At 34.2% G+C, this 11,882-nt stretch overlaps 1 protein-coding gene across 1 annotated transcript in view; it reads right to left on the bottom strand.

Annotated features, from left to right (window-relative positions):
• The window catches only part of LOC130220534 (uncharacterized), a gene marked incomplete at its 3' end in the record, with an annotated part of 12,555 nt that extends 1,224 nt beyond the window's left edge, over positions 1 to 11,331 (bottom strand). Inside the window, exons 1-6 of the mRNA XM_056452778.1 lie at positions 11,262 to 11,331; positions 10,731 to 10,817; positions 10,524 to 10,635; positions 7,613 to 7,634; positions 7,357 to 7,491; positions 1,828 to 1,923 (exon numbers count right to left, since the gene is read on the bottom strand). Coding sequence (XP_056308753.1) covers positions 1,828 to 1,923; positions 7,357 to 7,491; positions 7,613 to 7,634; positions 10,524 to 10,635; positions 10,731 to 10,817; positions 11,262 to 11,331 — 522 coding nt within the window. The remainder of the gene's footprint in view (positions 1 to 1,827; positions 1,924 to 7,356; positions 7,492 to 7,612; positions 7,635 to 10,523; positions 10,636 to 10,730; positions 10,818 to 11,261) is intronic.
• Positions 11,332 to 11,882: the final 551 nt, after the last annotated feature.

Below are 11,882 nucleotides of genomic sequence, written 5' to 3'. Positions count from 1 at the left end.
GTGCAGCATCCACCTGGATGATGCGGCGGCAGCCATATTGCGCCAGACAGCACACCACATACCAGGTGATTGGTGGAGAGGAGACAGAGTGATGAAGCCAATTATGATATGGGGATGGTTAGGAGGCCATGATGGACAGAGGCCAGTGGGCAAAAGATGCCGGGGTTAAACCCCTACTCTTTTTTAGGAAGGATATCCTGGGATTTTTCACGACCACAGAGAGTCGGACATCGCTTTTTTTAACATCTCATCTGAAAGGTGGCGCTCAATGAGCAGTATAGAGTCCCCATCAATATGCTGGGGCGTTTGGACCCACACAGACCGCAGTTTGAGCAGCCCCTGCTGGTTTCACTAACACCACTTCCAGCAGCAACCTAGCTTTCCCATGTGGTCTCCCATCCTGGTAGTAACCAGTCGCAGCCCTGCTCAGCTTCAGTGGGCAACCATGTGAGAGTTGCAGAGAGCTAGCTGCAGGTCCTGAGCACTCTGGAGAAGGTTTTCATCCAGGATATCCCTATACATGGTAGCATTCATCTTTCCCTCGATTGCAGCCAGTCGTCCTGTCCCTGCAGCTGAAAAACACCTCCACAGCATCATGCTGCCACACCATGCTTCACTGTTGGGACTGTATTAATCAGGGGATGAGCAGTGCCTGGTTTTATTCACACATACAACTTAGAATTAAGGCCAAAAAAAATGCAGGTTTTCATGTGTCGGGCTACTCTGTCATAAAGCCCCGACTGGTGGAGGGCTGCAGTGATGGTTAACTTTCTACAACCTTCTCCCATCTTCTGACTGCAGTGATCTTTGGATTCTTCTTTGCCTCTCTCTCTCTCTCACCATGGCTGGTTTTCCACTGATATCTCAGTTTATCCAGACGGCCAGCTCTAGGAAGGGTTCTGGTCGTCCTAAATGTCTTCTATTTAAAGATTATGGAGGCTACTGCGCTCTTAGGAACCTTAAGTGTAGCAGAATTGTTTTGCAACCTTGCCACACTTCTGTCTCTGAGCTCTTCTGGCAGTTCCTCATGATTCTCATTTGTCTGACATGCATTGTGAGCTGTAAGATCTTATATAGACAGGTGTGCGGCTTTCCCAACCAAGTCCAATCAGTAGAATCAAACACAGCTGGACTCAAATTAAGGTGTTGAACTATCAGAAGGATGATCAGAAGAAACGGACAGCACCTGAGTTAAATATATGAGTGTCAAGGCAAAGACATACTTAAGACCATGTGATATTTCAGTTTTGCATTTTTAATAAATCTGCAAAAATGTCAACAATTCAGTGTTTTTCTGTTAATATGGGGTGCTGTGTGTACATTAATGAGGAAAAACATAAACCTAAATAGCAAATGGCTGCACGTATATCAAAAAGTGAAAAATTGAAGGGGGTCTGAATATTTTGCGTACCATCAGTATATAAGGGCCGACTAATAGCTTTTGATTTGGAGAGTCCTTTTCTTTTTTTTTTTTTTTTTTTTTTTTTTTGCAGTCGACAAAAATACCACAATATTAATAATTTAGCCTTTTTTTTTTTTACAATAACTAAGGGTAAACAAGAACATTCAAAAACCCTTAGTCCCCCCTATCACCCCCAATGGAGATACTGTTGCCCTAAAAAAAAACTAAATAAAGTAGTCAAAAAAACATGTAAAAATGCTTTCATATACCTTAGAAAATTATATTTTATTATTTGTGTATTATATATACACAATAGAAAATTGTATCAGTTTTAAAACCTTGATTTTTCAAACCACAGTAAACATTGAAACTTGTTTTCGTCCCATGGCTACACCACACAATCAGAAACCAGAGTTCAAGCCAACCTCATCAGAGGACATGATATTAGGATGAACTTTTGGACCAGAGTTCTGCATGAACCAGCAGGCTGAGGGAACGCTATCAATCTCTAACTTCAGCCTCTGAGAGGGCAAAGGCAATAGAGATTCCTGCCTCAACAGACCTCAGAACAGCTGCTTCAAGACTGAGAAAGAGAGTGTGCGGTGCTGCCGTGCCTGGAGTGTAAAAGTGAAACCGGGTCATGCAACTCAATGCGGGTAACAGGGTGTTCAGGTAACAGAGCCAGCGAGAAAGAGCTCATCAATAAAGCATGCTCTGGAGGGACAGCAGGGAACTCTAACTCTCTGTTTGTGTTCCTCAAGACGGCGACATGGGGTTCGCCCCGTCCACAGAAGAGGAGAAACTTTTCTTCAAAAGATGCTTTTAGGCAAGACATTACAGCAAGAAAAACCTGTTAGATGCACCTGTTAACTTTGAGATTTTCAGCTTATTGGCTTTTCATTTTTTCAGAAACACTTTATAATATGTTTCTATTACACTGTCAAAAATATCTGTTAAATTCATATTTTTAATAGGAAGATATACAATATTATATTTGTGCATATACTGTACATTAGATTACTCAGTACTGAAGCCAAATCTGGAGCTTATCTTACCAAATAACTAACGATAACTGTCCAAAAGCTAGTACAACCAAATTTATATGTTATAGAAAAATATTAAATACAAATTTTAAAAAGAGAGGGAAAAAAAAATAATTTAAAAATGTTGTTGAAATTTTGTAGGTTGTAATATTTTTTTGTAATATTTTATTTAATTGTATTATTTTAAATAAATTTCTAAATATGTTTGATGACTAAAATATTATTTTAATAAATATTTCTGTTTAATAAATCTGTTTTGTTTAAATGCACCAATATACATTGCCTATATTGACAGAGAAATAGACAAAAATATTCATTTTCAAAATGGGGTGTACTCAATTATGCTGAGCACTGTATGTGCACTTATACAGCATGCACACAAAATATATACAGTTGAAGTTAGAATTATTAGCCCCGCTAAATTAATATTATAATAATTATTATTTATTAAATTATTACCCATTTTCTGTTTAACAGAGAGAAGAATTCTTCAACATATTTCTAAACATAATAATTTTAATAACTCATTTCTAATAATTGATAATAAATTGATTGAATAATAAATTGATAAAATATGTGATTTATTTTATCTTTGCATGATGACAGTACATAATATTTTATTAGATATTTTTCAAGACACTGCGATACAGCTTAAAGTGAAATTTATAGGCTTAACTAGGTTAACTAGACAAGTTAGGATAATTAAGAAAGTTATTGTATAACGATGGTTTGTTCTGTAGATTATCAGAAAATAAAATTAGCTTAAAATGGCTAATTATTTTGACCTTAAAATGGTTTTAAAAAATTAAAAACTGCTTTTATTCTAGCCAAAATAAAACAAATAAGACTTTCTCCAGAAGAAAAGATATTATCAGACATACTGTGAAAGTTCCCTTGCTCTGTTAAACATAATTTGGGAAATATTAAAAAAAGAAGAAAAAAATCATAGGTGGGAAATAATTCTGACTTCAACTGTGAATATTTGAAATGGTATAAAACGTGTTTGCAAAACTGTTGTAATAATACTTTCTTGTGCATAAATCCAGCATTTAATAATAATTTCTGAATGACTCTGAGACACTGAGGTAGCGCAATGACAAAAGCTTTAAACATAAGAATAAATATTATTTTAAACATGAAAAACAATTACTTTAAATCAAAATATTATTTTAAGACCATTTACATATATTTTGTCCAAATAATTGCAGCCTAAGTTAACTTTTTCCAAACTTTAACAGCTTCAACTACAGTAAAATAACTAAAAAGTAAAATAAAAACACATATAACATGCGTCACATTCTGAATAAAGCGGCATCAGATCACGGTGATCCTGTGAGGATAAATGGGTCATCATTTCAATTTATTCCTGGGAATAAAAATGAAACGACTTTTCTAGCACGCTGTGTTTGTTTGTGGGTGTGCACTTTCTAACCAGCGTGCTTGTGTTTGTTTGTGGGCGTGCGGGCAGCTATCGTCATTGTTTGTAATAATGGCGGACACGGGAAGAGCTGGCGTGATGCGCGATCTGCCAGGAGAATTCATTGGATTACCTAGCGAGACAACATTTGAAGAGTTCAGACCTCTAAGTGCCATCTGAAATTTTCTCCTAAAATTATTCATTTTCTCAGACTACTATGTATAAGTAATTTCTCTTTTATGTCAATTAATATGTTTTCATTATCTGTAATGTAAAATTAGTGAACATAAATATAGGAGTCTCTGAAAAATGCTCATTATAGAGGAAAATTTCAGACGGCACTTAGAGGTTTTTGCATCTGAACTCTTCATTTGTTATCAAAATGAATTGGAAAGTTCACCTTCCAAGCTTTATGCGGGTATATCTCTCATGTATTCATGTATTGAGGGAGCACTTGTCTCACGTGGATGATTGTAATAACAAAGCCTTGTGGGTGTGGTCACATAAAAAATAATGAGCTCAGAATGTGAAACTAGAAATTGTGTTGGTTTCATACTGACTACTTTATCAAACAATGATTGTTTTCAACATACACTCGCAGCATTTAAAAGCAGAGACTTCAAGCTTTCTACAGGTGCATGTCTCATGTCTGTGTTTTGTTTTCGCGGAGTTTCAGTGCATTTTAGTGACTCGTTTCTAAAAACAGTTCATGGAGAGAGAAAAGAAAGAATGCCTACACTGTTTGTTTTCCTTATTTGGCAAAAGCACACACTTTTGTTGTTATTGTGAGTGTACACAAAGAAAAGAAGACACCTAACAGATTTGACTGATGCATTGCTGTATGATCAAAACTGAAAGTGTTAGTTAAGTTCTTTTCGGCGTTATGAGAAGATGCCTCAAAACGCGTATACGCGGTCTTCGACCCCTGAGGGTTAATTAACAGTGTCTGTATTTAGTGATTTACAACTGTTTTTACGGTTGTGATTTACATTATGGGACCTTGATCTCTGCTCTGTTGACATTTGATGCTTAAAATTCAACTCTTCGACGTTTCAAAAATTCGACTTTGGTTGACATTTTAGTAGTTTAAAATAATATAATGTATAAGAAATAATATAAATAAGAATATGTCTGTAAAATAACAGAAAACGTACTGGCAGCTTATTACAAGGTTTTTGGAAAGTACTAGAGAACACCAACCAAGACAATATATCACTTTAAAGCATTAAAAATGTTAATAAAAGTCAGTTTTTCAGACATTTCAAGAATACAAGTTGGTTCAAGGTTCCATAATGCAATTCAGAAGCAGGAATAAACAGGGAAAAATAAAATAAAATCATGTGTAAGCTGAGAAAATATTATATACTATTCCTTTTATGCTAATGAAGATCTACTGGGACATTCCAGTCACAGGAGGAGTCACCCTGACGTGGCAGAGTTCCTCACAGCTCCAATACACATCTCTGCCATTAGTCTTACAGAAGCCATGTGCTTTTCACCATACACAATTCATCTGCTTGTGATCTTTTTTCACATAACTTTGTCATGTTTGGTGTTATTTGACAGAATTCAACAGAGACATTGATTTATTTCAATATACTATCTATTTAGTATTGTTCAGTCATGGCCTGAGGAGAGAATGTTAATGTACTTTTCCCCCATGTCATCTCCTCAACTTTGCTTTCATGTTCAGCTGGTTTTGGGGGTTGGTATTTCTCTCATGTTTGACAATGCTTTGCTTAATGTTAGTAAATACATACATCTTACAGGACATTAAGTGTCATGTTTTGTAAAATTTAACAAAAAGACACTAATATGTCAAAAATAAACATGGAATTTGACTTCTTAAAGATTTTTTATGCTAGAAATGTACACACATTAGCACATATTTACTAAAACACTGTCTCATTTGCATATTTAAATATAACATTTTAGAAAACTGGTAAAATACGATTTTGGGTCACACTTTATTTTGACGATTCGTTTGTTAAATTTAAGTTACATTGCATCTACATGCCAGGTAATTCTCATTAGATCATAAGTAGACTGTTAGGTTGGGGTTAGTGTAAGTTGACATGTACTTGCAAAGTTTCTAATAGTCAGTTAAATGTCTGTTTAGCAGCAGTGTGACAGATATTAAGCAGACAGTCTGCTAATACTCAAATGGACCATCAAAATAAAGTGTTACCAGATTTTGTAATACAATTTCTCATGTAAGTAAATCAACCATGAAAGTAAGGTGATAACTATGAATTTTTAACCCTACTGACCTGAAGTTTTGCCTTAAAGGTGCAGTAGGTGATCTGCCAAAATGCTAACTGATTAGCATAATATCTTTGAAAACAAAATCCCTCCCCTGTCGTCCAAAGTCACGTCTCCTAATATCATGAGCGGCCACCTTAAAGGTGACAGCAGACAACCCACTAGATCATGTCATTCGCCAGTTAGAAAACTTTATAGTACTTTATAAAACTACAATTCTGAATGAAAACTGTATTATATCTACCACGTTTTCAGTTGTGTAGCAATCAAAACTTGTCATAATGTGCAATATTTCCCGCATGCAAGGATGGCTGGTCTCACTCTCTCAAAAGCGACTACTGTATGCTTAGTGGTTGGCCGGCGGCGTGCAGGAATTAAACTTATTACTAAGCCACACTTACATGCTATTTCAGACAGAATATTTAAAGTAGCATGGTAAAAAATATAGGAAGCGCGTCACAGGCTTTCATTGTTGAAAAGTGAACCATTGTGAATATAAAACCAACTTGACCTCAGTAAAGCTAGGCGGAATAGCGCTATTTACTGATGTTTTGTTGGTAAACTAAATAAAAATCGACATTATCGACATAAAAGGCCTTATGAAACTGAAAATAGTCACATCAACCGTTCGCTGGAAGATTTCAGTGGCTGAACAACACTTTACGGTTGGGCGGTGTCGACCAATTTGGCATCGTATGATGTCTTATGTGAATCATCGCGATGGATGATGGCATTGTCGTTGTAGGCGGTGGTGAATTAATTATTTATGAATAATTATTTGATTCATAACGTATTAAGAATTTGTAGCCGACTGTTTCACTGCATGTAAAAGTGTATGTGACAAATAAAGGCTTTCATCATCATCATCATAATCATCATCATTTCATCCTTCATCCAGCTTGCAAAAGTAACTCCAATATTCATTCAGGATTTTAATAAGTTTTTTACACATCCACTAAGTTTTTACATTTCTTGACAGACAGTTTGGGCTACTGATCAGAATTATGGGAATTATCAGCCTGACAAATTTTAATTGGATTAACATCAAGTCTTATGCCTTACCCAGAATATAAAAATACATATACATATATTTAGATCATATACCTTAATCATTACTACTGGAATGTGAATAGACCTTCAACCAGCACAACAAAAAAAGCTACTGCACCTTTAATATTTTAAATGATCATCATCAACAAATTAACATCAAGCTATAACCTCCAACACTATACAATTCTATCTAGTAGTTCAGTCTTTAGTTCAGTTAGTAGGAAAATAAACTCACCTGAGCTGCATGAAAGCACGCGCGTGTTCAGGTTTTGCTCTCCTCTGATCACGCTGTTCTTTTGCACTTTGGACGCTTCACTCTATGAACAAACACACACATGACACTGACTTTCACACACTATGCACTTTAAATAAAATTAATTTACCATCATTCCTGTTAACATGCAGTTTTAACCATTAGCATCTCAGAGACCGTCTCACCTGTTCAATGCTCCACGCAGGTCTGAAAAAAACAACAGCAGAAACAGTGAAGAGTCAGTCAAAAAATCATCTTAAGAAGCAGCAGTATCCTTATTTTTATTTTCTGGACGACGTGCATAAAAGGGGACGCAAATCTAAGGTCGCTGCGCTCTGAGGGAATCTAATATTAGCACGGCACATTTCCCATACTGAAACTCTAGCGCTTGTCTCAAATTGCTGAAAGCACAGCAACGGCACATATGCTTAAACCATTACAGGACTCCCGACTGCCGAAATGAGACACAGACGAGGGCTAAATTTAGGAGGGGGAAAGAGAGAAGCTCAGGTGTGGCTGTGGGTGAAAGTGTCTGCGGGCCAGATGAACGGGACAGAAAGACGCAGCTTTCGGTGCAGATTTGAATTGTTTAGTGGCTCGAATGGTTAAACATTTACTTGTACTCCATTTACAGCGCTACAATTGTTTTTTCTTTTGATGGAGATGAAGCTCCATGGGACACCTGGGTTGAGGCAATGTATATTATAAAAAAGGTTATGAAAACTTAGGAAAGCCCAATGTTGACATATATTCGGTGGCTGAAGAATAATGCGGCATATAATAATATATAATACATATAATAAATATATTTTTAAAAATCACAATTGCTGGCTGTACCACTGTAGTATGCAATAGGACATTACAAAATCAACAAACATACAAACAAACCAACAAACAAATAAATAAATAAACATGGTGTTAACCTGCTTTGTGTGTATAAACAATTTGAAAAGATTAGAATAAAATAAAACAGGCTGAACTACTCCAGAATGAATAATAATAATATTAATAATAATAATAAATACATTTTAAAAATGTCATACAAATAAACATGCACATAAAATAATAAGAAATGGTGTGAACAAAACAAAACAAAAAATGGTGTTAACCTGCGCTGTGTATACGTTACGATAAAAATGTACCACTACCACAAATGAATAATATTATGAATAATAATAATAAAAATATGAAATAAAATTTTATAAAAATAAACATGCACATAAAATAATAAATAAATGGTGTGAACAAAACAAAAAAATGTTGTTAATCTGCTCTGTGTACAAATTTATGAAAAAATGTAATTAAATAAAACTGCCTAAACGACCACAGAATGAATGATCCTATGAATAATAATAATAATAATAATAATAATAAATAAAATGTAAAACAAATAAATATGCAAACAAAATGAATAACAACAACAACAACAACAACAACAATAATAATAACAATAACAACAACAACAACAATAATAACAATGATAATAACAACAACAAAAACAACAATAATAATAATAAATAAACATTTTTTTTAAAAGTAAAACAAATAAACATACAAACAATATAATGAAAAACCGGTGTGAACAAAAGAACCAAAAAAATGGCATTAACCTGGGGTCTGTTCTTTGCAGCTTGCTTGAATGATCTAAGATGATTTGGCAGATCCTGGATCTTTTAATCTTGATAACTGATCTCTGGCTAATTTGGTTCTTCAAACAAGTTCGCGAATCAGATTAAAATGTCCGGATGAACTGATCTGAGATCGCTGCATGTGTTGTGAATGTACAGATATATCCATCCTCAAAAACATGAATATTCAATTATTCATGTGAGCTAAATTACATAAAATTGGTAGTAAACGGTTTGTTAAATGTGATACGCAATAACTTTACACCTTGTTGTGGGCTGCATGTTTGGCCCTTTCATGTGTCAAGAGCAATTTATTTAGTTTTACAGTTAGAGCGGAATTTCTTTATATAGTAATATAGTAGCCATAGTAGTATTATAGTAGCCGTTTTTTTAATCGGTGTAAAGAATAACTGGATGTTTACAAAAGCATTTTGATATCGGTAAAGGTCTGCAACTTTTGTGAAACATCAAATCACCGTCATATTAACTGTCAAAACATGTTTATGACTGCATAAATATATTATTGTTTTTTAAAAAGTCACATATTGTGCCTTTCTATTATCATACGCAAGTGTACTAAAGCGATCTAAAAAGTTCATGTCAATAAGTTTTCTCTTTGCCCCCCCAGGTGGCAGTCTTTGTACTTTGATTTTGGAGTTTTGTTAATACATATATTTTTTTAAATATATTTATTTTTTTAAATATATATATATATATATATATATATATATATATATATATATATATATATATATATATATATATATATATATATATATATATATATATATACATATATATATATAGTTAAAAAATATTTACTATTTTCCCAAGTGTATATAACTGCTTCTGTAAGAAAATATCAGAATTCGGTACATATGTTCAGTATTATCTTTGCTTGAACTGGCCCAATCTAATCCTGTTTATATGAAATGAGCTAGCTCCCGACCAGGTTTGAGCTACCAGAACTGTTGCTGTGACAACAAGTCTCAGATCAATTTTGAAGAACAAAACGATCCTGGATCGTGTCAAATCGTCAATAACCAAATTCAGCTAACTGAGTAATCCACGTACGAAGAATGGACCCCTGCTCTGTGTACAAATTTATGAAAAAAAAATTTAAATTGTCTGAACTACCACAGAACAAATAATATTATGAGTTATAATAATAATAATAATAATAATAATAATAATAATAATAACAGCAATAATAATAATAATCAAATTTAATGTAATAAAAGTAAACATACAAATAAAATAATAAAAAAAATTGTGTAAACAAAACAAAACATGTTAAACTAATTTGTGCGTATTGAAAAATAGAATACATTTTTTTTTAATCTGTTTGGATAAACTAGTGTAACATGCAAAAATAAATAATTATAATAAAGTAAAGTAGATAAAACTAAAGCACAGTTGGCCTGATCTGTGTGTCAGCTGTGATGTAGCGTGTGTGCACTGAACTCACTGTCTGTGTGTTCTGCAGATGTGTCTCAGTTTCTCCAGATGTTCAGCATCCAGATCTTGCTCTTGCACTCCTCCACCATCCTGACACCGGCCAACCAAACCCAACCTCTTCTCTAAACACAAAAGGCAAAAACAGCTTCAAACATGCTGTCAGGGCAAAAAAAAAACCCAAACAAACCTGTCTTAACATTAATGAGAATCCACTGACCCCACTGCATCTGCAGAGCACTGAGGTTGAACAGCAGACGCTCGTGATAGAGTCTCTCCAGCTGAATGAAGCGCACCGCTCTCTCATCTGCAAAACACTCTGGTTAAGGCAAATCTACAGGAAGAGGGAAGTGCACTTTACCACACTGAAGACAAAGACTGCCGTAGTGAAATGCTATCATATACAGTTGAAGTCTAAACATACTAATTTCTAATAACTGATTAGAATTGGTGATTCTGGGTGATTGGTGAACTGATTAGAATAAATATATGCAAACATGTGGTATTTTTATGCTTTAGAAGAGTCAAAACTTGCATAGAGCACCTTTAATATACATACTAATTAGCGAATAGCATTAATAGATAATAACCATCTACAGTAATGCATTGAGTATAATGAAATAAATGTCTCTATATCTATAAACAATTCAAACATCCATGAGCGTGTTACAATAACAAAGGCAATGGGGTATGGAATGGAAATTGAAATCCTCAATAAAACCCCAAAGGTAAACAATAACATTAAGGATACAGTCCTCCGCATGCATAAAGGCCTCTGCTATCTGTAAAAGAAAAGAGTTTAGCTTGGAGTTATTATGCATTCTATTAGACAACAAATATCATCATTAGGTAACACTGGATAATGACTCTAACTCACAACATTGTGTTGTGTTATTCAATGGAGGCACATTTAAAAATGTTGATTCATACAAATCTACAGTTGAAGTCAGAATCATTAGCCATCCTGAATTATTATCCCCCCAGTTTATTTTTTTCCCCCTCAATTTCTGTTTAACGGAGAGATTTTTTCAACACATTTCTAAACATAACTGTTTTAATAACTAAATTTTTTATTTATTTATTTTTTTAATTAGTCGTCAGTTATTTTGATACATCAGCACATACAAATACAGTCTCGGTCATACAGTGGGGAAGAAAAAAATAGTAAAAGGGGGAAATATACAAACAGGTTCACATGGTAATCCAGTCAAGCTATGAGCAAAAAATATATACCATAGAATAGAAAATCAGGAGAAATTATTGATGTAATGACATAAAGGTGTACATAGCTGCCAGAAGTCATCTGACTTTTGATGTATATCATAGGTGAGTTTCTCAAGTGGAAATAACGCACACACTTGAGACAACCACA

The sequence above is a fragment of the Danio aesculapii genome, unplaced genomic scaffold, assembly GCF_903798145.1.
Source record: "Danio aesculapii unplaced genomic scaffold, fDanAes4.1, whole genome shotgun sequence".
NCBI lineage: Eukaryota > Metazoa > Chordata > Actinopteri > Cypriniformes > Danionidae > Danio > Danio aesculapii.
The sequence above is the reverse complement of the archived record's forward strand: the minus strand, read 5'-3'. Positions and strand labels throughout refer to the sequence as shown.